Source organism: Lipophrys pholis (assembly GCF_963383615.2).
Source record: "Lipophrys pholis genome assembly, chromosome: 4".
NCBI lineage: Eukaryota > Metazoa > Chordata > Actinopteri > Blenniiformes > Blenniidae > Lipophrys > Lipophrys pholis.
In genome coordinates, this window is record NC_137637.1 from 18,119,864 (window position 1) to 18,147,717 (window position 27,854).

A 27,854-nucleotide genomic window follows, 5' to 3' on the forward strand; every position below is an offset into this window, starting at 1 on the left:
TTTGGCTTGGACCTCCACAGGGAAGCCCCTCTGCTGTCTCTCCCTTTGATATGAGTGCAACACTGGGCTGTCTGCCGGAAGACAATTGCTCAAGAGAGGAAATGAGAAAGCCTGGAGTAGACAGTGGTGGTCAATGAGGGACAGGAGAATGGAGAAAGACTGGCTTAGCCTTCTAAAAGCTCCCAGTGATTAAAATAGAAAGAAAGGGGGCCACAAACGAGGGGCTGGATTTCTGTATCGCTCTGACTCCCGAGTCAATGGATTATGTCTCCATCTGTGTGTGATCATGCGTGTGCATGTGCACATGCAAGACAAAGTAGGATGTGGGACTTTTTATAGTTCTAGGTTACCTACAGTAACATATACTGTACATTCAGTCGGTCTTAGTGGCCGCTTTGTGTCTCCTTTTGTCCCACATTGTGTCGGTGGGTTTGCTCGGGTGTGTGATAAAGTCTGTGTGTTTGAGTAACAGAGAGAGAGAGAGAGGGAGCAAAAAAAACTCTCAAAAGCCTCAAGGGGGTTTCCTCTGAAAGGGAACGCTTTTCTCCTCCCCCTCACACTCTCCTTCCCTCCTTCCTTCTCTCGCTCCCTCCCTCACTCACCCTAAACACTGAGTTGCTGAAGAAGTGAAAGAGAAGCTGAAGGATCAACAGGCAGCTTGACAACTTGCGTCGTTCTGTGCCGCACACTCAGACTGGTGGGAAGTTTGTGAAGAATGGAACGGACTTTATTTACTTGTCAGTCAAGGCAACTCACTGTCATGTGGATGTTCTTCAGCCAGCGTCTATTGTTGATGTACTAAACATGGCAAGTCGCTCAGCACAGAGCCGAGGGAGGCTGTCCAGAGATGATTATCGGGAGCAAAACTGAAAAAACTGCTGGCTTGGAAAAGAAGAAACTCCTGCAAACATGGTAGAGTAACATCTATGTTTCCCTCCTTTGTGCCATTCTTCCTCCAGCACTGCTGCTTTGTGTCCAAAGCACTGAAGTGCTCCACTGACCCAGTAACTGGGAGCGTGAGTTTCTGGCTTCAACAAGTGATTTGTGTGTTTTCTGTGGTTTTTGCAGACTGTGTAACTCAAGTTTTTAGAGCATATCTTCCTTCTGACAACATTTTCTTTAAGTGGCATAATAAACATTTTCTGTTTTCATTCTGTAAAAAAGTTATTTTTGTGAAAGAGATGATAAACCTTGTTGATATCCTGAGCACAGTTTGTGGGACAGATACATCCAATCATCCCACAGCATCTCAAGTCTTTTGAGGGTGTGCACACTGACAAGAGCAAGACGGAGACACAGAGAGGCACAGTGTCTTTTGTGTTTCATCTTCAAGCACTCTGACTATTGATGCGGATGGCAGACATGCTTCACTGAGAGGAGAGTGTTTTGGTGTATAAATTATTTGGGCACTTTGCATGTGTACATAATGGAATTCTTCACTTCGGCATTCAGCTTTTTAATAAGTTCAAACAGCAGAGCATTTTTGCAACTGGAGAGTCTAATCCCGGTCACAACCGAGTGTTATTAATGATAAGTGAGGCACAAGATGGAAACACGTTAGGCTGACGATGTGTTTGGGGAGGACGTGGCCTTTTTGAACTTTTTCTGACTTTGTTGCTGCTGCAGCGAAAAACACTGTCCATAATAAGAAGTTATTTGGAGTGTTTTAAACTTTCATAGTTTGGGCTGGACAAGACCTTTAGGGTTCAGTTAACTTTTCACTGAATGCATTGCTTCTCTTTATATGGAAATCTGTCAGACCCATAACATCTGCACAAGCATGTTAGATAAATGATGGCTTTAGCGGGAGCAGGAAGGAAGGATGTTTAAAGAAGTTCAGACTTGGCTGCTCACCATGGCCACGACTGTACGCTCCTCCTTCGCATCCACAACAACACTTGTTTTACTGACTTTTACGGCCCAAGCTGTTTATTTTACTTCTTGCATGAGTGATGTTTTCCTCAGTGACCACCCCAATCGACAGCCACAGGCCTGCAGGGTATAAATTATTAGATTACCGCACTGTGCACAAACCTGAGTTTATTTCCTGGGTAAACACTTAGTAACATTACAAAACCCAGATCACTGGCTTTCTGCTGCACATTGTGGCACTTAGTTACTGTATGACAAGGACACTAAGTCACTTATTCACTCGCAAGGTCAAGCACTTTCTTCTGGAGGCCTGACAGTGGTGTACAGTAAACACAGTGATCTTCCCAGTGTCTATTGCAGTATTCAAAGTTCATTCAAAGCTCATGTAAATCCTAAAAGCAAGATGCCCTTGTGTTTTGAATTTGCACTGAGCTCAAACTAAAATTCAGTCACTTATAAAGGTTGCAGTTTCTATCATCTTTGCAAAGTTAGGAAACAAGAGGGAGGAGTGGATAATGGTAGATTTAGCATTCACAATAAAAAAAGATTTCAGATTACTGCTGTCCTATGCAAAAGTCCCATGCAAAGGAAAGTAGCTTTATCTGCTGCATGGCCACCAGAGGTGTAGTTTCTTGTTTTTTTTATGGTTTGTGTTCAGAAGGCTGATTTCACTTCATTTATTCTGCCTAAAAACACCTCATGCTGATTGGTTTCTCTTCACCCTTTCTTTGAAAGGTTAATTGGAAAGTTAAAATGATGAATCAAAATAAAGTTGGTGGACATTTTTCATGCAATGCAAATGTTTTTCTTTGATTCTGAAGTTGACTGCTTTATTCTTTCAGCGTGCATAGTTCATGCTTGTTGGCATAACTTTACCCTGTGTTGAAAGAGCTCAAAGTGAATCACTCTTTTCAAGCAAGAGCAGTTTATTTATGTACTGCCATTAAACTGATATATAGTCACAGATTTCAGGAGAACATATGACTTGGCTTTCCACAGTAGTCCTAAGTTTTTTAATTTTCTATTATGTTTTTTCCCTTGGGAACATAATTACACACCTCTGCAATCCAGGTTGGGCGGTAACTGACTGAAATGTTAACGTTCAGCTTGACCATGATGTGTAGAAGGGTACAATGTGTATTTTTCCAAGAGACTTCAGGACTGGGGCCATCGAGCTTATGGACTCTTTTAAACCATTGCTAATAGTGATGAGAACAAACAACAGCTTTCCTCTGTAACTGAGAGACAGCCAAGGAGTCACAGATAATTATATACCAACTCTAGTTGACATCTGGGCTTCCTGAGCTGATATTCCAGTTGGTCACAGTGCCAAATATGTATTCAGTTTGTTGAGTGTGTGAAACACTCTGGATATGCTGTGTAGTCTACATGGTTTACAGTATACATACTGACCTCACTTTACTGGGTCACAGAGCTCTCTCTCTCTCTCTCTCTCTCTCTCTCTCTCTCTCTCTCTCTCTCTCTCTCTCTCTCTCTCTCTCTCTCTCTCTCTCTCTCTCTCTCTCTCTCTCTCTCTCTCTCTCTCTCGCTCTCTCTCACACACACACATTCCTTAATTGTAGACATCTGCATGACACAAATTAGTTTCATTTTGCTTCAGTCAGCAAGTTAATCTTCAGAGTTGTCATGGAGCTGTCAACCATGCTGAATGTGTTTATTATCTCTCTATCACAAAAGTGGGTCAAACTCAACAGAGGCTCCGCAATATATTTTCAAAACAGCCACAGCCAGGTCTTGAGAGGAAGCCGTCTGAATAGGCCGTCTGCAAGTCACATTTCAGCATCCATTGTCTGTAGAAATCCAAGAGTTAAAACATTGTCATTTCCTTCCCAGACTGGGTGTCTATCCAGTCTCATGTGTTAAAGCTCTGTTTTGCTCGCCAGTATAGGTTTCAAGGGTTGTTCTCAGTGTATCATTTACTGTTTGCTGTTTACTTGCGCTGAATAGAAAACGTTGCATTCCTCAGGAACGAAGTGCAGCAGATGTCCGTACTTACTCCACTCTCTATAAACATTTGCACATGCTGACAGATGTAACTTAGAAATCTATCATGGCTCAATGGTTTAATGGACTCTGAATCCATGTTATTTGCAGTACACTACTTCACATGTTTGTTTTGCAGGATCAGAAGTAAAGCAATGTTAACACCTGTAATGTTTTGCTGTAGTAAAAATATAAACAGTGGCAATTTATTCTGAGGAGTAAAAAAGAAAGTGAATAAACTCAGATCAAGAGGCTTTAATTCCTCATTTTCAATGGGATCATTTCATGTATTAATCAGCTATGGAGGGAAAAAAAAAAACCTATGTGAAATGTTTCAATCATTACATGTGATGTTTGTTTTCTATTGTTCAATAGAACAATAATCTTTTATCTGAGTGTCTTGGCAGTGCAAACAGCGCTGTGTGTTTTCCCCAACAATCAGTGGAAAACCTCTTTAACCATTTACCTGTCGGCTCATGTGGTGATATGACAGGCAACCGTCCAAAAAGCAGTTTCCTTAAATCAGATAAGGATGCATGTAAAGTCTCAGGGCAGGTTTTTCAATATCACGGTCGCCATTAACTGTAGACGTGAGTCAGAGTTTGTGATGACAACAGAGATTTAAGGTAGATTCACACACAGTTGGTTCATTGTCCTGTAAGATACTAAAAGGCAGTATTGTGTGAAGAACTTTAAGATGTAAGCTTGTTTGCTGTAGTAATTTGTGAAATCAAATCTCAGCTGAGCCACATCCTGTACAGATTAGCCGGTTTTAGTCGGTTCGTGGGTCTCATACAAGATCAGGAAAAAAGTCCAAGCCAGAAAGGTGACACTATTCATGTGCAATCTTCAGTTTCTGAACAAGCAGGTCTTCTGAATCACAAAATAAATGAACGCACAAACATGACGTTTACTCCTGGGAGAAATGACTCAGATGTTAGCTTTGATGACAACGTATTGCTTTTTTTTTTTTTTTTTACCTGAAAATCAGAGCAGAGTAGGTCATATATTGAGATACCAGGGTCTCATCACCAGGACATTAGATGTTTGAGGAGAAATCCCAGTATAAAATGGTGACACTGCTTGACGTTTTTATCATGATATGACTGAGACTCTGACTAAACCTGTCGATTAAGATCACTCCAAGGTGCATCTGTCCAACTAGTGGCTTCTGTGCAAAACCAGTCTGACAACTCACTGAAGATCTTTAGTCTTTCTTCTTCCCACGATAAAAGTTTCATCTGATTTGGTCCCAAACACCAACAGTCATCTGCGTCTATGCTATGAATTTCTTCCGCGATGAGTTGCTGGTGGCGCTTGAATGCTTCTACAAGTCTGAACATGGAGAATACAAGCAAGCTTCAGGACTTACTGGCAGGGTTTAACATAACTGTCACTTTAGTTTATTCTTTGTTTCTTTTGTTTTTTTGCCTGAAGGTGCACTGATGGTCCATTTGTGCTGAGGATTTTAAAACAGAGTGATGACCAGTCATGTTGAAGACATCAGCAGAGCCTTTAGACATGCCACATCAAGAGTAGTGTCAGTTTTCAAACGTTAATCTTCTTTACAAACACAATGTGGTCAATTTGTCTTTTGACCGTTATTTTGATTCTTTGTGGCTGTTGACACATTGTGAGAAACACATTTTGACAGTTTGTTTGTGCTGTGGCTCAAATCTGGACCAAGACTTTCATCAGCCACAGCCTCGGGCAATAAGGCGAAACCTGCAATTATCCGCCTGATACTAAAGCTCCTCAGGGGGTCTAAATGGTGGACAAGACAAAGGGAGAGTGTAGCCTCACAACAAATGCCTCTTGTCCATGCTGGCATACCAATTCAGCCAAACAAAGATTGCTGGTGGAGACTGCAGTCCTTTCTAGAGTTAAATCACAGGCTGAGCCGGACAATAGTGGGAAGAGAGGGAATCCCCTTGTCTTGAATGTGCAGAGGAGGCAGTGTAGGAATGTGGTCAACTGGACATTGATCAAAAGCAACAGTCACAGCAGACCAAGATAAAGGTTCAGGATTTAAGCTCCAACTAATGTTTCTCACTCGTTGATTGTGGGAGTTAAATACCTTTAATAAAAAAGTAGTAACTCTTTATTCATCATTGTAAGTTTGCCTCAAAGAGACAGATTCTATTAGGTGCATTATTGTGGTTTTCCTTGACTTGTGCCAGTCTAAGTACGATAGAGAAGGTAAAGCAAAGAGATTGACAAGAGATATAAGTGAGTGATAAATGTAAACCATTCTAAAGCACATTTATGGTGATATTGTAGAAAATAGCTAACTGGTGTTACAAAACCTGGTGCTTTTATTGTAAATGCTTGAAGGTGATACTTATACCTTTACTATTTGCCTAATATCTTCTCTGGATTATCTGGACAAACTGTGGGCATGGTGGCAACTATTTGGATTCACCAAGGGGTGTGTGCATAGCTGGAGTCCAAACAGACCTTGTTCAATTGGGCCTGAAGTTTAACAAGAGATACATTTTAGTGGGTAGTGTGTACCTCATGATTTCAAACTAGATAAACTGTTCAGAAGAACAAAAAGTATTCACATGTTCTTTACTGTACACTGCATTTACAATGTCTTGACAGCTTTAACTTTGTCTCTGACATTAATTTCTGAAAAGGAACCACACTGTTCACGTCAAAGCAGTCACACTTCGGGAGTAAAAGCAGCAGTTTTACATCATAGAGCATTCTCGCCTGCTTCAATGTCACTTTGTGTTTTTGTATGACATTTTTGTCATGTCATTAAAATCACAAGCCAATCAAAACAATGAAAGCTCCAATACCTTCTGTGTAAGATATGACTGTTTTCTTCATTGAAGTCCACTTAGCAATGCAGGAAGGGTTTGAGTGCAATATAATAAGAAATATAATGACTCATAACACAAGCAGTCAGCCTCCCTTAGTTCAGTTGGCTGTTTGAACAAGGTGCAGCCGAGCTACGCTAAATCAATGTCAGGGGGGTATCACTGACAAAACTATCATGAGTCAAACCACCCACCAAGGTGACTTCTGTTCCTGAAGAATTATTACTGTTTTAGCCTGGGCTGACAAAAAAGATTTAGATCTCAACTTTGGAAAGACATTGTTGCAGAAATATCCTGAAATCTAAATTGGGTTGAATTATAGTGAAAAAGTGATCAAAGTTTAAAAAAAACGGGGGGGGGGGGGGGGGGGGGGGTCGGGGCAGACTGAACTAATTTAAACAAAAGTGGAGCAATTAAATAATCCTAGCTCTGTACAGTGACTTAACAGAGCTGAGTTTTATTAGAAATGACCTCAAGTCTACTGTTCGCTCTGAGAAATACAGTAGAGGGCTGCAGTCAGTCTTAACAGCTGTGATGCATTACCATTCAAGAGCGTGCCTCAAAGGTATTCAGTTCTCCGTTTCATGATCTATTGTGACAGATGTGCGCAATCAGAAAAGGGAAGCATTCTTTTCTACTGAGGACATGAAATGACCACAAGGTATACATGGATGAAGATTACTGCAAGTGGTCAACTATTGATATTGACTTACATCCAACATCCCATACTGTCTGGTGAGGTGAACGGACAACTCGTCCATGTGTATTTTTTTCAGCATTATTGATTTGAAGGATTGGATTTCATAGTATATTTGACACATTTGGAAGGATTCTTAAGTATATTTGACACAAAAACAGAAGCAGTGGCTGATTTTGCTGTGGGCAAAGTGGGCAGCTGTCCAGAGCGCAAACTCAACAGATATGGTCTACAGAAAAATGGTTTTCACAAATGTATTTCTGAAAACAAATAGGCTGTGCAGCTGAAAAGTTAAAACGCAGCTTCGTAGCTGACAGCTTTGAGTGATGCGTTCAGGTGCATCACGTAAGCCCGCCTTCCGACATGTTAAAGAGCAGTTCGCAAGCATTTGAATGAAGTCAATTTAATGTGCGATGTAGTCAAGACTCTACCTGACTGCATTATTTAAACATATTTGAAGGATTTACAGAAGTGAATCATAAACAACTGCGAGAACTGAATAACAATTTCCCCAAAGTGTTTTATGTGCGAGGCGCTCACAGGCATTCTCATCTGCTAAACGGTCCCAGTATGAGGTCTTTGAAGCTGCAGCTCCAGTGTTTACCCAGGGCTGGGCTGGTCTCTGAAGGCCAACAACCTAAATGAGGAAAGGGACTAAAAACTGAGGCCTTTGTAGGGCTGAGAGATTAACACAGCAGGATACTGAGAACTGATTGTATGAATAGCAGGCCTGCTGTGATCAGCAAATGACTTGTTCAGATCCATAAGTTGCGTCAAGTATGTATTGTCATTGCTAACTTGAACATGTGTACTGCACCTTTTCTTCTTCTGACTATTTGATTTAGAATAACGTGAATCATTATGTGAAGTATTAGTTGTGTGTTTGATGCTCAGTGAAACATTTTGTGCTATTTAGTTTAAACTTGCTCACATGCAGCATTTGCAACATGTTTTGGACCAGTCATGGGTTTGGGTTCCCCAGAGAACATTGGGAGGGTCCGAGGCGTTGTCCTTTCTTAAGATTGTGAAAATCACATTTGCACATGTCAAGGAAAAAACTAAAAGAGACACTTTCTACATTATAAAAAACATTTAGTTTCATGTTTTCTTTAACAGACTCTAAAAAGTCACAAATGTAGAAAAGTAAGTCCTGTAATATTCTTGAACAACATCCAAGATATTAATGTGGTTACATGAATATCTGCCCAGACCTTGTTCAATGTGATCACAGCACAAAGTCCTTCTTCTTCAATATTTACATACACCGTGCATCACTAAATGTTTCATCATTTTCCTGTTGCATTAGTTTCATTTGAATAAATGTTGACCATTTGTTTCTTCCAACTCCAATATAATCTGGTCTGTTTCACATGATTAAACTACGATTTGAAACCACTTAACGAAAGAAAGAATCTTGATTTTAGGAATGTGAATAAATCCAGTTTAACCTTTGAGCTGACCGAGATGTGAGCATACCGACATGTTAGCGTCCTCATTCTTTCACTGTAATACCAGAGATTCAAATGCTCACATATTGTATCTTGTTGGACATTTCTTCAGTGGACCTAACTCTGGATTCATCGCACATTTTAAAGCTGACTGACATGAAGACCCCCACATTGAACTGACCTCAGTTTTCATGCGTTACTTTCAACACAAGTGTAGTATTTGGAGTGCCCAGCATTGCTGGGAAATATCTGGCTGTTCCACTCCTCTTTAGTGACAGGCCCTCACATCTCGAAATGATGCCTAAAGTTGGACCAAAACTGCTTTAAAGATGCCCTCTATTTATCTGAAGAGATTCTATGTGTTGAGCTGGACCGTGGCACAGCTGGTGCTTGTGGCTTTTCTATGCAGGCGTTCAAAAACACTTCCAAAAGCAGACTTGCACATAAAGTGAAAACCAACACACAGTACAGTGCCATACATGGACATTTGTGATGAAGCCATATGCTTTTTTGTCGCTTTGAATTAGACCAGAGGCTGTAGTCCGGCTTTACTGCAGATACACCAGCTCAAATGAAGCAAGTCTTGGCCAGACATAAAACAAGCTGCAGAGACTCATGCGGGGAAGATTTAATCACCTCCATAAAAGAGTTGAAAAGCTTCTGCATGAACCCGCTCATACCTTTTTATCTTCACAGATGTCTCCTTTAATTGCCCAGAGATAATGTACTAATCCACAGGTGCACTCAGGAAGAAAACCAGATATCAAAAAACTTTTTTTGTGTATGAAGTTAACTATTTTAAAGATATTTGAAATTAATATTGTGTAGTTAAAAAAATAAGTTTTGTCATTTTTGTTCTCGATCATTAATTCATTCAATTATTTATTTATTTTCCACAATTTCACATATATAACAATGATTTTGATTTGTGCATGAATTTCACAAAATTATGAAAAAATGGACCTCCAAAAAAGCTTGGAGCTTTTCATGTTGGGGTCATTCATCCAAATGTTAATTTAATCGAATCATCATGAACATGTTGTGTCTAAGTAGACACCCCCCTTTACAGTGACACAGTGTGACAATTTTCATACATTCAGCTGTACATTGGATTAAAAACCCACAAAAAACCAAACAAACAAGCATGTCAGTGTAAAACCTACCTAACTTTCATCAAAGACATGCCATAAACAGGAAGCAAGAAATAAGTGAATTCCTCTGAGGGCAGAACTCATGGTGTTCACCTTTCTTGACGTATATAAATATTTCTAGTCAAAACAGAAGGAAAAGGGTTGTGAATGACAATACCAGATGTCCAATGAAGCAAGTTGGACGGCTGCCATTAAAAACTAGAAAAACTGCAACACCAGGTTTACAGGACAGCAGGCTTTTTTTTTTTTGTCTGACCCTGTAATGAAAGATTAATATAGACAAAATGGGATTAAGATTAGGGCTTTAGAAGTGCTTTTCCAACATAAAGGGAAAAAAACACATCAGTGTTCATTTCATTAAGTGAGAAGTGTAATACAAGAGTGTCATTCATCTTCATTACCAAAACATATTCTAAAAAATTCACACATGGAGCAACAATTTCAATGTGCCTGCCACACACAATTTTTTTTCATGTCTTCTGTAATTAACCCATCATTATCATTTGTAATATATGGAGAAATGAACAGTAAGAGTCACTTGCCTGACAAATGGTTCAATGATGCTTATAATTCACCTGCTTTTGTTCTGTTACATGTATGTATGGATTTTATTTAGAAGGTGAAATCTGACCGTGCAACGGAATATTTACTGAATCTGTGAAAGGCTCCTGTCACTGACCTTTGTGCTGTTGTGTCTTCCAGAATCCAGAATCTTTGGACTTGTCCATACAAAGCGCCTTGTCGGCTCTCTTCCCACCTTTCGAGGCCACAGCGCCCATCGTCCTCAGCCAGCTGTTTCGCACCATTGATGAGCGTTATCACGGTGATGCTCTGCAGTGCCTGCTGGACTTCCTCATCCCATCCAAGCACCTGCTGGAGAGCGTCCAACAGGCAGCATGTGTGAGTATTAATTCTTAGAAAAGGTACACTTAGCAACATACAGCTACACTTGTCCTTCTCATCTTTCCTATGTGAAAGCTACAGGTGTAACCACCTATCTCACAATGGTTGAAAATTCTTATTTTATAATTCACTTCAGAGTGAGCCAAAGCAATACTGGAGTGTGGCCGACAAGCAACCTACATCCAGACATGGCAAGAATAACAGTGTAAAATATTCTTGAAAATGTTGAGTTACTATGAACTGAGGGCATTTAATGTGAAGAACACAAAGGAAGTTGAGGTACAAGATTAACAAATAAAGTTTACAGGTTTTGAGTGAAATACAGCATTAGTAATTTAAGCTTTGGGTAGGCATCATTTACATGTACAGTGAGTTACTTAAGGATGTCTGAAATCACAGGACAAACAAACACACAGAGACACATAATGAAGCGAAATGAACTGCACTGAATCCATAACAAAAGTAATATTGTAACAGGACTCGTTGCGATTTTCTCCTAGGCTGGATTCTCCGACGTGGTTTTCCGCTGTGAAGGCTGGCCTCTGTGTCTTCATGACAAGACCGTCATCCAGTTAGCGCCTGTCAACCCTTTGCTGTTGCGTCCTGGTGACTTCTATCTACAGGTGGAACCTTTTGGGGACCAGGCCGCTCGCATTGTCCTCAAAAGCCTTCTGGAGGAGGGATGTCGAGAGGTGGAGGAGACCCCTATCCCTGAAACCTCTTACCCCTGCATGTTCACTGAAGACTGGCTTCAAGACATCAATGAAGGACGTCAAGGAACTCCTCTGTCGCGCTGTTTGCTCTGCACGGACCAAGGAGTAATCAAGTTACCTTGGGCTAAGATTGCAATTCCAGAGTTTTTAGACAAGCCTAAGATCATGCCAAGTTGTCGGGAACCTCCCCCTGAGCCCAAGAAGTTCTCAGGTGCCTTCCATTTTCATTCCGCCACCCTCCCCTTGGAAGCCATGGTTTTTGCAGCTAAAGACAGGATGTCTGCCTCTTTGAGAGCTGCGGACTCTTCTTCGAAGCTTGTCAAAGTGAATCATGAAAGACGAGCCCCCAAATCCTGCCCTAAACCGCTACTCAAACCTGTGGGTTGGGTTTCTCCTAATAGCTGGGACAGTAATAACTACCACGAGATTGAGGGTGATTATGTAGACTTGGTGGATATTGGCAAAGGGAAGGAGTTGAAGGAAAAACAAAAAGATTGCCACCCAAATCCACTTGACTCACTTTTGTTCAAACCTGTCAGACCCCCCCCACCTGTACCACCGGGGAGTAGTGCTTTTTGTGGACAGACCCTGCAGTATAAAGAAGAGCCTTGTATACCATGCAGTCAGAAACCACTCTCACAGGAGATCATAGATCAGGACTTGAAAAGTAGGTACAGAGATTCTTACCTTGCAGCACTGAAAAACCCAGTAGCTTTTGAGAGGGGGAGTGTGGACCTCCTGGCTGCCTTAGAGGAGGTAGGCCTGTCTGAGGAAGGGGAAACCGATTCCAAAGGTGAAACTGAAGCTCAACAAGACCAATCAGGAACATTTTCTCACCACTTGATGTTAAATATTGAACCCTGCCAATACAAACTCTGCTGTGAAGCAACATCGCAAAAGTCAGCATCTCAATCGCATATCAGCTCTGAATCAGAAAACCCAGTTAAACAAACAAGTGTTGATTTGAAATCAGCTCCCAGTTTGAGCCACGGTCACAGAGTTCAGACCAAACGTATTACGCAGCAATCGCCGCATACGGCCTGTGTACATCCTGTGACAGATGTGCCTCTTGCATCCTGTGACAGTGAAGTGAAACCCCGACAGAAGGGAGAGGTTGTGAAACCATCAGGCAAACACAAAGTGAAAACAAGGTCTTTGTCCACTGTGTCAGAGACGGCTTTAGGAAGTCCACTTCTTTATAAACTCAACAACAGAAGCCACAGTGATATCTGCCCTGAAACCATCACCAGCCTCATTCATTGTAAGAGAGATGAACTACTGGTTCAGGGGACACCAAAGCTGGACAGACAAAGGAGCCACAAAAAAGGTAAGCAGAGTCCACAACTTAGAGGTAAACTACCCAGATATTCTTGACAGTCTTTCATTGTCTTTAGATATCCTGTTATCCCATGCACAAACGAAAAACATCTGTGCATAATTATTACGCATAGACATGTTTAATACACAGCTTGGAAAGAAATGGGTCTCTGATCATTTTAACCCAAACACAGTGAAACTCGACCGTGACCTCGCATGTTTGAGGGCGTGTGCTCCACTGAGGGTCGCAGTTCAAAAAGACTCTTTATAAAGGTTATAACAGTTCAAGGGTCAAAGATCAGGTTTGAGCACGATCTTCCTCCAGGGATTCTCCCACTGCTGTCTGAGTTCTTGGCCCCATTCACATCATTTCCATTATCAAGGGAGTGAACGGAAATATCATGCTGCACCCCCGTGCAAGGGACAGGGCCTAACCCACTGGGTGAAAAGATGAAGCTGAGCCTTTTTTCTAATGATGAGAGACAGCATAACATACGAGGAGGAGGTTCCCCTGTCCTCTGAACCCTCTGGCATGCAACCACATGCCCTCAGAGGGGCAAGTCGAGATCTTGACTGGCGACATGCCTGTCATGGACTATTAAAGTGGCAAAGAGAAAGAAAGAACAGATGAGGCCTTGTCAGCTCAGAGGATGCCTATTAGGATGTCTAAAATCAAACCCAGGCTTTAGTAGCCAGGCCAGCGCTGTGCTTAGTTACAGAAACCATGTCCAATGTTTAGGGGCTGTATGTGGAGCGGGTCCATAAAGACAAGCAGTTGTTAAAAGTAATGGTTAAACAAATTAATCCTCACGATTGGTATTAAATTGCCAAAGGGCTTCAACGGAACATAAAACACGTGAGTTAAAAAAAAAAAAAAAAGCCATAAAAACATGTTTTCTTTCTTAATGTTCACATTGTCATTTTCCTGTGATACAATTTTCTGAGCTCTCAAAAGAAAAAAATGTTTTCTATTTATTGACAGAATTCCTGTTCAGTAGAGATGAAACTACCGGCTCCAAACTCTTCAACGTGAAGACAGAAAAGCCACCTGCCCCACAAGTAAAGCTACCTTCATCTTCAACTCCCGACACTCAGCTGCCTCCACAAAATGAAGAATGTAACTTTAGGAGAATCATTGGTCTGCTTGAACTGGGACTTATTTGTTTACCAGGTAAATGACACAAATGAAATGAGGCAACTAGAAGGCGACTATGACCAAATGTCTCTGTTTGGAAAAAAAAAAAGGAATAAAAGAAAACAAAAGTTAATGACAATTGGAAGTTATTGTAAGCAGTTTATTAATGCTCCTGCTCTATGTTCTGTTCACATTCAGGCAGCCGGGACAGGACCGGCAGGGCAGTGGTGGAGGTCCACGGTGACAGAAAGGAGTGGATGTCCCCTCTTGTGTCAGCACAGACTGTTTGTGAATTACTACTCTACTTACACTCGATACCGAGGTATTGAGAAGAATATGCACATTTTGTTCTCACAAAATTTGAATATGGTGTTTGTTAGTTGTACAGTCTCAAGATATGTTGTGAGCTTTGCTGTGTTTTCACATGCATAAACATAACTCAACCACAAGAGGGCAGCACATTATCACGTTCACGTATTTCTAGAATTTAGAGCAGGGTATAAAAAGACAAAGCATAACATTTTCCATCCACATTTAGTGTTCCCTTATGGGGTGTCAGCTTATAAGTCTACTATTTTACAACAAATAAAGCAATAATTCTTATTCCTCATTATAAGCTGGCTATAAAATAAGAATGACTATACTGACCAAAAGCTGGGTCACAAACACCCAGGGGTGTACTAAAGAACACTGGTGCTATTAGTGTAGGATCATTTGTTTACACTAAAGCAAAAGGAAACTTTGAAGTCGAAAAAGCTACTTGACCTCATAGGGCCCTGATGCAAAGGGCCTCACCACAGTAGTGTGCAGCCAGGCAGGCTGCCAGCTGTCTGGTATGCAGGGTCTCGCCAGAATTAGCAGCCTGGTCTGATGTGGCTTCACACAGCTGTAACTGAAGAAGGGTCATTAGGAAGGGTGTGTGAAGGCGTCAAAGATGTAGAAAAGGATGTGCAAAGAATTACAAAGTGAGTGTGTAGATGACAGATGAAGAGAAGTGGAGATAAGATGAAGTAGTTCAACTCTGAAAGATCTTAAATCTGGCATTCTGTGACCATTAAAATGAGGAAATGAATAAGCTATGATACAGCCTGTCATGATTTATTGTTTTGTTTTTCATTTTTTCCTAGGAAAGACGTTCGAGAGCTGGGAATGACTCTGATCATAAATGCCAAGAAGAAGCCGCCTCCACTTCACCTCTACAAAGCTCTGCTGATGGCTCAGGTATACCCAACAAGCCCACAGGCACATATCCAAAACATTCTTCAAATTGCTGAGTCACTGTTTTAAACATACTGTAGATCTATTGCAATAGGACTTCTTCATGACAGAGGGAAAAAAAACAGACAAGTCTAGTTGAAGACAGAATGTATTTAGTATAGAATCTCACAGATAATACTACTTCAATCAAATCAATACACAGGAAGCCCCCTCCATTTCTAACATGTTTACGCAAATACCTGTTACAGGAGCAAGCTCTCCATGCTGTCCACAGTATTGTCATGTTGATGGACAAAGAGACATGTCCACGACCTGAAAAACAGCCAGGTCTGCAGGTCAGAAACACAACTTTCAGTCACTATCTGATCCGACGCTTCAGGTGAGTGCAACTCTGCCTTTCTGACCAACTCTTTGTCTATTAGATGGACATGGTGACCACTACGAAAGCGCTGAACAAGACAGTGGAAGCCTGCCAGCTGACCTCTGACCTCGGAGGGACATTCATGTATAGTCACAAAGACTGGCTGCAGTTCCATCGGGTACGACAATTTAACTCTGACTGTTCACGACAAATGCATGATATTCTACAAATGTATCATGAACAACATTTACTATATATTTATTGCAAAAGAGTGAGTGAATTGTCTAATAATGTTGACATCGGATCAAACTTATCTCAATATTTCTATTTCATGCCACATCTGGTGGAAATAAGTACAGGTCAGAAAATGACTATAAACTCAGCAGTTAGTTTCAAAACTAGTTTCAAGGATAGAACTACCACTGTTATTTGGAAATAGAAATCATAAAAGGACAAATACAACATTATTTAGTTCATTGTTATTTTTTGCGGGTCATATTGCAATAACGTCACAGTACAGCCGTATTTCATACCATGTGTGTCTATCACGCAACCCCATAAGAGCGTTATGTATTGGGGGTTTTTTCTGGCGTCTCAGGAGAAAGCTGTTCAACCACAGTGGAAATGGTGCATTACCCACACACCCTCACCAAACATGCATGACCTTTGATGTTGTTTGGCTCTGCCTTGGTCCATCGCACGAATGTGCTCATAACTAAACAGCTCAATCTTATCTTTGATTAATCATCATTGTGCCAAATGTGAGTTGGTACACAACATTTTTGCACATTGGGGCATTTAACCACAAGAATTTAAACTGTAGGTGACTGAAGTGATGTGCAACCTTCAGAAACAGGAGGGGTCAATGAACTAAAAGAACCAATAAACAGAGGCGCTAATTAAAAAGACAAAACGTCCTGATAAGTGGCTGCTGTACATTGTAACTAACAGAGTGACTAACTAACTACATACGTTTGATTTTGCCGAGAGAGCTCTTTTTGCACGCCACGAAGCTTCTTCCTACATGATGTGACTATAACTCATTTCAGAGACTGGTTTCTTTCCTGACTGACCTGCGAGAGGCAGACTGCTTGTTGCAAAAGGCCATCAAGAAAGTGGACAGCAGAAGACAAATGGATACAGCCCAGGTGATGCATACACATTCATATTAATATGCTGCATTGTCAGCGCATGTTTAATTTGGAAAAGGATTGCACAGAGACATATATAATCTATGGTATTACATGATGACACTGTTGCTTTGGCTGTTGCAGGAAGTGCAGCGATGCATTCAGGAACAGAAGGTTTCAATGAAAGAGGTGTTGGAAGACACAAGACTGGTAACACTGCAAAGGGAGGGAGGAGCTTTACTGGCCAGGATGAAGAGAGAGGAGTTCAGATTCCCACAATCTGAGGACTACAGGTACAGTACCAGATATCTGACCTACTGTCACGTGTTCCATCCATATCAATTATGTAGATAGAGTACAATACAGCACATATGTTCAAATCCATTTCACATTCTCCATTAAGCAAGAATGGCAAATTAAGTTTTCCAAGAGAGCCACAATGAAAACTCGCCCTACTATGGATTGCCATGCCATCAATTACACACGTTAAGTATCATAACGAATCATTTACTACCGTGCATCTTTCAATGGCACACATAAAATACTAAAGCAACCATCTCCAAGGAAAAAAGAGCATAGTTGTATTGACGTGGTGTAGGGGTTCGAACTTTTGTTGGGTAGCAGAGGTTCCACTCTCGGCCGGGCCTTTCTGCCCTGAGTTTGCATGTTCGCCCTGTGCATACGCAGGTTTTCTCCAGGGACTCCAGTTTACTCCCACAACCCATTGAACTGGAGATCCTAAATTGAAAATCTGTATGAATGTGAATGTATGTGAATGCCTGTCTCTCTATGTTTACCGTATTATGAACTGGCGACCTGCATTCACCCGTTTGTGGGGATGGAAAAAGCATTATCGAAGACGGTCGGATGTTCAGTTGTATTGCATGCATCATGTACAGTAATTTCCATTTTATTCATCGATTCTATAGACCCTTTGGGGGCAGATCAGGGACAGTTTGGCCTATGGGCTTCACGATATCCAGGTCTGCTTGATACCAACTGTTTATTCCAGAGTACATTGCAGTCAGGGTCTAATTCTTGTCAATTTACACCTAAATACATTTGTACAGAGGGTGAAAGTGTAAAAAAAAAGAAGAAGTGAGAGTTGTATATGTTAAAATCTGTATTGAAGGCTTGGAAGACCCTCATAAAATTTCCAGGGGTCATTACTTTCGACATGATCTTATTATCAGTGTGGGACATATATTCTCTCACAGGTGAAAGAAATTCAACAGGCAGTTGAAAGTCATGTAAATCTAGCCCACAGAGCTTGTATTCACTTGCACAGCCATGGGAAGATCTCTACTATAATTACGCTCTCAGTGTAAACACCGGTGGAAGCTCAAAAGCAATGGGATTTACCATACAAATTACCATTTATGATCAACAGTACAAAGCTTTACAAAATAGGTGTTTTTACAAATTTTTCATCCAACAATCATTTCCACACACTACTACTTGTGTGACGTGCAATCATCACCATGCACTGACTTCACTCACGTGTCTATGACGGGCGGAAGAAGAAATAGTTCCTGAATGCGAATAGGCATCGGATGGATGGATGGATGGATGGATGGATGGATGGATGGATGGATGGATGGATGGTTTTGTTCTACCCATCACCGACAGTATGTCTCACTCTGCAATCACTGGAATTTCAAGAGTCAGTCATGGCCACTAAACAAGAACACATACACAGCCTGCTCCAAAGGTTCTTTAGGTTCTTTAGCAATTAGTAACAGTACTTTTGTTTTCACCTTAATTAACTACGTTAAAAGTTCCAGTACCAAGAGATGCCACTAGAGGGCTGCAGAGACAAGTCTACGCCACAGTTATAGTAGGCCCAGGAGGGTAAAAAAAACTCCTGCTTCAATACCTCATGTACCTGAAAACTGGACTGACATTGTAAACTGAAAACATTGTCATCCAGCACCACAAACTGCATTAAAGTTCCTAAAATATCTGCATCTATTGTGGTCGACAGAGCACAGAGGTACCACTGAAAGTTCTCACAATACATTGCGGTTCTTTCTTCACAGAGATGCTTTGGAGTCTGTGACACATTTGTATAATCAATTTGAGGAGAAGCTCCACACACTGGTGATGAGATCCAATGAGTCACTGCAACACCTGGACTTCCTCTTCAGACTCCGAGAGACGGAAAACAAGATAACCATGGTACCACTGAAATCTAGAATTGAAGATTAAGCATCTTAAATGTAATAATATAGTTTTGTACATTTACATAAAGTTAGTCAGCTCTTTTTCTATTTCTCACTTATAAGAGATGCTACAGTATCAGACAAAATGACTTGATTCCCACATTCTATCTTACAGACTGGTATGTGGTTCAGTGCAGAAGGTGAAGACGGACTGAAGGCCTCTTACACAACAGAGGAAAACCTGGTGTGCACTGAAAATGTCTTAAAGCACTTTCATCTGTTTCTCACTCAGTCCAAGGTATTACTCCAAAATTACAAAAGCAAACGCTGGTCTTATTTGGCTTTCTGTGTATTAGCCATAAAGGCCCAACGGGAAAGGAAAACACACTTGACTTGACACTTTTTCATTTTCCTCAGGAGAAAAAGCAGTATGCCCTCGCCCTTGTGACGGAGGCAGAGAGGATTGTTGGCACCAGTGGCTCAAGTCCGCCAACCGATATTTTTCGGACTTTAGTCAGCACTTTCAAATCCAATGTAGAAGACTTTATGTTGCGGGCAGAACAGAGATATAAAGAGCTGAACACACTGGTGCATGTGTACAGCTTCTGTCAAAAGGTTAGTGTTTTTTGCCAGGGCTCTGTACTTTGTCATCTCTTCTGACGTTTCTTTTTATAAATCATTTTGACTGATTTACATTAACCTTTACGTCCACAATCTTGAATCTATTTTTTTTCTCTGACTTGCTCTGTCCAGGTGTCTGCCCTGACCCAAGAATGTAGTCGTTTTGTGGAGCAAGTAGAGCAGGGGTGTTACTCAGTTCAGACTCCAAGCAAACTCCAAATGTATGAGGAGAGATTAGGTGGTGAATTCTCCACCCAGCACTTTCAGGCTGTGAAAGCTAAAGTCTGCAGTGTGGGATCGGGGGCTTCGGGAGCAACCAGAGTGTGGAATGCAGCCTGGGTCCAGTGCCAAGAAGTCAGACACCGTCTTGAGGAGACGCAGAAGAAGAAAAGACGCGTTGATAAGGACCAGATCCAGCAGCCCACAGCTGCAAGCTCTTCGGGGGAACGTGGGGGAGTGGAGCGGGATAAGAAAAGTAGTGAGGTCGGGGAGGATGAAAGCTCCGCTCCGCCAGAGATAACGTCTCCACCAGAGGTAGTCAATGTTGCAGAAAGTGCAAAGGAAAGCATCTCTGTTGTAAGTCCCAACCAACGAGCTGAGTTCACAGGCAGCAGTGACAAAGGAATGAAAGAGCCTCAGTTACCTGAAACATCAGCTGAAAATGAGAAAAGAATGTTTTGGTGCAAACAATACAGCAGCTGCCATCCTGAAAGCATGCAGAAGCCAAGAGAGCACCACAGTGAAGCGGATCTGAGCAGCATTCATTCGACAGAAGGCAGCGAAGACGTTCCATCGCATCAACATTTGGGTCGGTCTCTGAGCGAGGGCTCTTATGCGAGTTCTCATTTGATAAACATCTCTGGCTTGACACCTTTGATTGTAAGTCACAAACACTGTCAGAGCAGGAAACAACCACTGGAACTAAATCTGCTCCCAGTCCAAAACCTGTCCACTTCCCCAAGCCAGAATTTATGGGCAGGAAACGTGAAATGCCCATCAAAGAGAGACAGCAATGAAGCGGAGGCTGAAGGATGTCCAGTCTCCACCCAGCGCCCTGAAGATGTGAGGACTCCAGGGACATTACTCACACCAACAGACAACAATGGCAGCAATGTTTCGTAAGTAATTCGACCTACCTCAGATGTAATCTAAAGTTTTTAGTACAGTGAATTTTTTGATTTAAATATATCTAACAATGACACCAGTTAAGACATAATGCCGTGTAAAGAAAATCCAAACATAGATAGATGGGTTCTGAGCTCAATCGTTTTTAGTATTTAATTCTCACTTTTTCATTTCCAACACGTGCCACAGGAAAGTAGGGAGGATCATGGAGGAGTTGCTGTCTACGGAGAGGGAATATGTAAAGGCTCTCGGCTACGTCCGGGAGCACTACTTTCCCGAGCTGGAGAGGGCCGACGTCCCGCAGGACCTCAGGGGCCAGAGGGGAAGCATCTTTGGTAACTTAGAAAAACTCCACGACTTTCATCGACACCACTTCCAGGATGAGTTGGAGAGCTGCTCTGGTGAACCCTTCAGAGTGGGACGTTGCTTTCTACGTCATGTACGTGTCATTTGGGCTTTTGCCACCGTTTTGAAATTGACTTGTTCATCTAAAGTGCTTGGCGGGTTAAAGCTGAAGGGGAATTCCAATTCTATATTGCTAATTTGATATATTTTTTCAGTTAATTGTGAAAAAATGGGAAACCATTTCAGAAAATTAAGTCATTATTGATTCCATGACGCAACCATGGTTAGCAGATGGTGGGTAAATTGTGCCACGGTTCCTGTTTTAAGCCACAGAGATAAGTGATCATTATCGACTCCAGATGGTTCCTCACAGTAATTTACTACTTCCAAGCTTTCTTCTTTTAAGAATTCCAATGTGAGAACTCAGCATATTCACTGGAATCCAAGCTTTGGTCGTAGGAGTGTTGACCCACCTTTCACTTGCAGACTGCAGAATCAGAGTTTCTCCTGATGGACATTATGATGACTAATGGTTTTTACTTGTTCTGTTTGTTTTAGAGAGAGAGCTTTGCTTTGTATGCCCTTTATAGCAAGAACAAACCACAGTCAGATAGTCTCCTCATCAATCACGGACAGACTTTTTTCAAGGTGAGAACCAAAGGTTTTTCTTCACTCTCCATCCACTCATTTCTTATCACACACTACACAAAGCTGGGAGCTGCAGCTAATCGCACTGACAAGAGGTGAAAGGCAAGGGGACATCCTGGACAGGTAGACAGTCCCTCACATTGGTAAAACAGAGAGGCCAACAAGCACACACAGATTCACCAAATGATGATAAAAATTAAAAAAAAAAAGGAACTTCCTACTTTGGTCAGGAAGCTGCAACGTCATACTCCACAAATCTCACCTTTTCAACTCATATAAGCAACACATTCCACTATATGATTTCATATTTCAGTTCTGACAGCTGCATCATCCTTTTATTGTTACTGTTTGATCTACTTTTTGCTGTGTCAGCAAAAGCAGCAGACGCTGGGGGATAAAATGGACCTGTGGTCGTACCTATTGAAGCCCATACAGCGCATCAGCAAGTACAGTCTCCTACTGCAGGACATGATGGAGGAGTGTGGCCCAACACAAATAAGAGAAATCGCTGAAGTAAAGGCCGCCCTGGAAGTCATTCAATTCCAGCTCCGACATGGCAACAACCTCCTGGCCATGGACGCCATTCACCACTGTGATGTAAGGAACCGTGTCAATTAAATAGAAACATCAAATCAAGCAAGATTGCCAGAAAAGAGAGTTGCGTGCCCAATACTGAGAACCATTGGGAGCTTTCAAAGCTTTTCAAATTCATTCTAAAACTAATCGGCAGCCGAGGCACAGAATTTAAATCTGGTGTGATGTGGTCTCTTCTGTTCCTCGTGAACAGGCATGCAGGCGAATGTTGCAACAGCTGTAATGGTGCAAAGCTCTTTTTAGAGACTTTAAAGAGGAGAACTACAATGACCAGTCCTGCAGGTTGAAATATGACTCAAACTGACATACTTTGGTAATGTTCTTTAAACACATTTTTGTGGAACATCTCTGAGCTGAGTTCGAGATCAAATATAACACTGAATTTCTTTTTAAATTAGTTTACAGGAACACAAATATAATAACTGCATTTTAAAATTCTGTTTTTTCTCTGTACCTTTGATCTAATTACTAAAACCTGAGATTTTTCCTGGCTAAAAGTTGTTTGCCATCTAAATGCTTACTCTCTAAAGCACATTTAAAAAAGGCATCATTTTGCTCTGAGTCATCAGGAGACACCGTTTTTGAATAAATGTGTGTCAACAGTGTAACTATGAAAGAAAGTCCACTCTGTGTCCTCTGTTTGCATTTCCTAATGTCCACACACAGTCACTCAGGTCCAGTAATGCTGAAACTGAGAACCTTTTTATGTCCGTGTCAAACCTGAGGTAATTCACAATTTTAATAAGGTCCTCCCGGTAATGTAGTGATAAATAAGCAAAGTTACATGTTGATCCCCATTGATCTGTTAAATGTCTTACGTTTCTTTATCAACATTTCAACTCTAAAATGTTGTAACAAATGTTGTAGATGACCGTGACTCCTTCAGTAAATGTTCTTCTTGTGCACTGCAGGTAAATCTGAAGGAGCAGGGGCAGCTGATACGACAGGACGAGTTCTTGGTCACATTCAGGAAGAGAAAATGCTTCCGCCACATATTTCTCTTTCAAGAGCTCATTCTCTTCAGCAAGACCAGAAAAACCGATATAGGAAATGACACCTACATCTACAAACAGTCATTCAAGGTAAATATGGAGTACACACACACACACACACACACACACACACACACACACACACACACACACACACACACACACACACACACACACACACACACGCACACGCACACGCACACACCATGGAAAATCTCCAATATTTAAACCAGATGCAGTAAATCCAGCAGCCCTGAAAATGAAAGGTAATAACTCTTGACCAAGATCTCATACAAGCTTACAGATGCTGTGATTGGCTGAAACATTTTTTTCTACCAACATGAGAAACATTCCAGGTCTCACGCATACAGGAGAGTAACGGATAATTAATATGCCACTGGATTCTTCTGTCCAACTGCCCACTGATACAGAAATAGTGAGGATTAAATTAAAGGAAAACAATTACATTCCACCGAAGCCTGCAGGATAGACATTCACAATTGTATTTAAACAATTGGAGTAGGTTTAATGAACTATTAAATCCATCTGCGGTATTTTGAGCTGACAGTATATATTCTGCTATAAAAGAGTTAACCTCATTTGTGAAATGCTGTTTTTTCCAATCCTACTTACAGTCATCCTGAATTCCCATGTAAGTTTTTGTGCAATTAAAAAAAATAAATAAAAATGCTTCCTGTAATTGAAACCAGCTTCCACTTTACCTTCCTCCATATCTAGACATCGGATGTAGGCATGACCCAAAACACTGGAGAAAGCGGCCAGTGTTTTGAGATCTGGTTCAGGAAGAGGAAAAGCAACGACACGTACACGCTACAGGCTGTGAGCCGAGAGGTGAAGGAGGCCTGGACCAAAGATCTGGAGCGGATCCTTTGGGAGCAGGCGATACACAACAGAGGTAGAGGGCTGCAACACAGACAAACATGATCTCTGATTAGAGACACTTTAAGTTAAATCTCCAAGAAGCAGAATGTTAAATAAAATGTATGTCCTTTTTTGACTGCAAAGTGCAGATTGAAGAATTGAAGTTTATGAATTTAATTAATGATGAGCAACTTTGGTTTTCGATTTGTTTCATGTGTTAATAAACGTTTCAGTTGGAAGTGACAATTGATGTGTGTTAAAGTTATGCCTTTTCACTTGATTGCCTCAAGTTATTCCTTATGACATGTGCTCCAAAACTACTGATATGTCTATAATTCCTTCATTTTTTGATTTTTTTTGTGTGCACATGTGCCTGTAGTTCACTCTCCTTTAATTATTTTTCTTGGTATTTGATTTTGTGTATTTTCAATGTATGTATACACTCGTAGATATGTATGTGTGGCTGTGTGTGCGTTGTGCAAATTCTTTTACTTTTAACATTTTGTCAGTTATTATGAGAAGTAATTTGCTTTGCATGTTGTTGTCTAAAAGCCATTACGGAATGGATTCATTGATGGATTGGAATTTCTATGCATTGTTGTATTCGCTTCTTTATTAGAGTCAAACTTTATATGACAAAATGATTCCTTGTGGGTTTTTTTTAGATGTCCGTATGCAGGAAAGAGTGTTCTTGGGTATTGGAAACAAGCCTTTCATGGACATCCAGCCCAGTGAAGCAGCTATCAGTGACAGAGCCATTAACTATGTACTGCTGGGAAGAGGTATGGTGTTTGTCAGTAGATACTGTCAAGGTTGCACCACTCTTTGTTTTTGTCCCTCCTCACTTCCTTTCTGTTTACCAAACGTCTTCTGACTGTAGAAAACAAGGTGCTCTCCTCCGGGGGCTCATGTGGCTCACAGAACGAACTCCCAGGACGGCGTCCAAAATCCGTTGGTTCGGGCAGCAGCTCCTCTTCCTCGTCTTCCTCTGGCAGGGGTTCCCTTGTGTACTTGTGCGGGCCGAAGCGCAGGGTAGTTTCCGGAGGCCCTGGAGGGTACGTGTCACCCCCCGGAGCCCTGGAGGAGGACGACCTGGACCACGACAATGGAAATCAAAATTTACTGTGTGAGTGTCAATATGATCAGAGATGTAAACGTTTCAAACATGATCACAGACCAAGCACTTCAAAAAACTTTCAGTTTTCATTAGACACACAACTCTCAATATGCACACGCGTGTAGAAATAAAGAAACACATAAATATTTTTACAGTCACACACAATCATTCTGCTCTATAAAAAAAATACAGATAAAATATCACCCTTTCTGCATCCAAAACATGTCTTTATATTAGGTAATTTTTATTAATGATAATGAAAGGAGATGTCAGGGTGTTATATTTATATATATATATATGTATATATATTTGTCTTGGTGCCAAAAAATGTTTTTGCTCATGCTTTACTGTCATCATGGTCTCGCCTTTCCTGTTTTCCTTATTATTTAGTAAAACAAATATTTTTGGAATAGACGCAGAATTTATCCAGCTCTGCACTTTTCTCTCTTGTCTCAGTGGACAGCTCCGAGTCATCAGGCGAGAGCGTCAGCAACTTCAGCAGCTCCAGTCACAGCTACCAGTCTGCTGTGGGAGGAGAGTCGGAGGACAGCTCCTCGGTTTGTGGCTCCGTAATCACTGTTAAAGAGGCAGCGGCTGCTCTTCCAGCTGAATCCAGTACGGCGTACCAAAAGCCAAATATTCAGCCGGAAAAAACACAAGTACCTGCTGAGTCCAATCCCAAACCTGAACACCAGACCGAGGAGCAGACCGGTGGAAAGGTGCCAGAGAGAATTCTAGGCAAATGTTCTCTTCCTCTGAACATTAACCGACTGGTGTTTTTTCTGCTTCTCTCAGGTTCAGAGCACTAGTGCTGGGAAGTCCACCGAAGTTTGACCTGCGAGAAACAGAACAAGGTGAAGAAAATGAAATGAAAAACCCAGTCGCAAATAGACAACACAGCAATAGTTGTGCAACGAGTGACAAACTTTTCTGTTGAACAAAGGATAGTTGAACAATTTGGTTTCAATTCTCTTTTCTTTTCTTTTTTTTTTGCAGATCTGAAGGCAAGCCATCAAAACCTGTGAGAAAAATGTCCATGCTGAGGAGGGAACCATTTTTACAACAGACATCCCTTTATTCCAGCTCTTACTGTAATCTAGTGTAAATACGACTACTTGCTCATATCAACACTAAAACAATTGGTCACATAGCTGCTTCTAACTATACTGTATTCTCAGCGTAAACTCTGGTTAATGTAACGTTGAAATTCAAATGACACATCTTTATGTAGTGTGCTGTAAATCTGCTTGAGATGTTTGTGTGTGTGTGTGTGTGTGTGTGTGTGTGTGTGTGTGTGTGTGTGTGTGTGTGTGTGTGTGTGTGTGTGTGTGTGTGTGTGTGTGTGTGTGTGTGTGTGTGTGTGTGTGTGTGTGTGTGCTCATGTGACGTTACAACCGAATGCTAAATTATACTTTAATCTGAAAATCACTGTTATAAATAATAATTTAATCATAATTACATCCATTATTTCTTAATTTGATGTCTTTTTATAAAATCTGATAAACGATACTGCATTCGTGTATTTTGTATACTCTGGAAAAATAAGATCCATTTACTTTCTGTTTGCCATTTATTAACAGTTCTGTGTAAACTGTGTGACTGATATGAATATTGACTGACATAACAGTTGTTTGGCTTTCAATTTGAAATACAAAATATTCACAGTACCAGTGCATGGCGGCTTTTGTGTGTCTTTATTTATCCACTCCATTTCACAACGACACTAAAACAACAATTAAAATCAAGCTTCTGACATGTTGAGACGAAGCTTTATCTTGCCACAGAGCAAAACCATAACGCTTTACTAGTAGCCCCAAAAGTACAATTTGTCTTGTCGTTTTTTCTTGTTTTTTTTACAGATTTGTGTAATAATCCTGACTTCCTGTATAATGCAGATATTATTCGTAACGTTTCCTGGCTGCCCACAGCACATATTACTTAGGAATTATTACCACACATCTCATACTGCAAATGCTTTGTATTATGAACGCACATTGAAGATGCACTGATCAGCCATAACATTATGACTAAACAATGTGCAGGCCTCCCTTTTCTTTGCCCTTTCTTTGTCCCCCTCAACCCTGTCACTGCAGTTTCTCCTTCTTGTACCACTGAGACTGATACTGGCCACAAGACACCAGGAACACCTCACAGGGCGGAAGGTTTAAAGATTCTCTCATCCATTTTGTCCCATCCTTGTCAAACTTTGTTAAATCCAGACCCTGGCTGATTCTACCACTACTTACACATCAACTTTGAATGATTAAAAAATGGTGCTTGCTGTATCCCACCGTGATGAGATAATCAGTGAAATTCACTATCAGTGGTCAGAACTATCACTGGTCAAAATCCTGAAAAGGGGGATACTTTCTTCCTTTTCCTTTTCTTGATACGCACTTGCCAGTCCACCTTCACAGCATACCGTATTATTGGTGGAATAGCCTCAGCAATTGAATACCTGCCAAAAACAAGTGCTGGTAAAGACTGAAATACGGCTGTGTGGCTCTATTATACATATGACAAGAAATGTGCCTGTTTTAGGATAGATAAAAGATCTTTATCCATACTTACGTGGACGCCTTCACAGTATTTCA

General features: G+C 41.2%; 1 protein-coding gene across 1 annotated transcript; it reads left to right on the top strand.

Moving 5' to 3' along the window:
• Positions 1 to 617: 617 nt before the first annotated feature.
• On the top strand, positions 618 to 26,934 carry quob (quattro b). The gene is made up of 24 exons (XM_080461765.1): positions 618 to 912; positions 10,700 to 10,897; positions 11,401 to 12,940; positions 13,913 to 14,101; positions 14,264 to 14,387; positions 15,193 to 15,286; positions 15,532 to 15,618; positions 15,706 to 15,822; positions 16,694 to 16,792; positions 16,919 to 17,067; positions 18,814 to 18,952; positions 19,112 to 19,234; positions 19,354 to 19,551; positions 19,690 to 20,675; positions 20,872 to 21,121; positions 21,586 to 21,675; positions 22,048 to 22,272; positions 23,181 to 23,351; positions 24,000 to 24,177; positions 24,809 to 24,925; positions 25,024 to 25,269; positions 25,717 to 25,979; positions 26,056 to 26,114; positions 26,257 to 26,934. Exons 1-23 carry the CDS (start codon positions 910 to 912, stop codon positions 26,092 to 26,094), a joined length of 5,625 nt encoding a protein of 1,874 aa, XP_080317891.1. The 5' UTR covers positions 618 to 909; the 3' UTR covers positions 26,095 to 26,114; positions 26,257 to 26,934.
• Positions 26,935 to 27,854: the final 920 nt, after the last annotated feature.

Excerpts from the sequence above, each read along its gene's own strand:
- quob (XM_080461765.1), top strand. Across the intron at positions 19,235-19,353 it reads TGTTTCTCACTCAGTCCAAG|GAGAAAAAGCAGTATGCCCT; the intron begins GTATTACTCCAA and ends CATTTTCCTCAG. Across the intron at positions 23,352-23,999 it reads TCTACAAACAGTCATTCAAG|ACATCGGATGTAGGCATGAC; the intron begins GTAAATATGGAG and ends CTCCATATCTAG.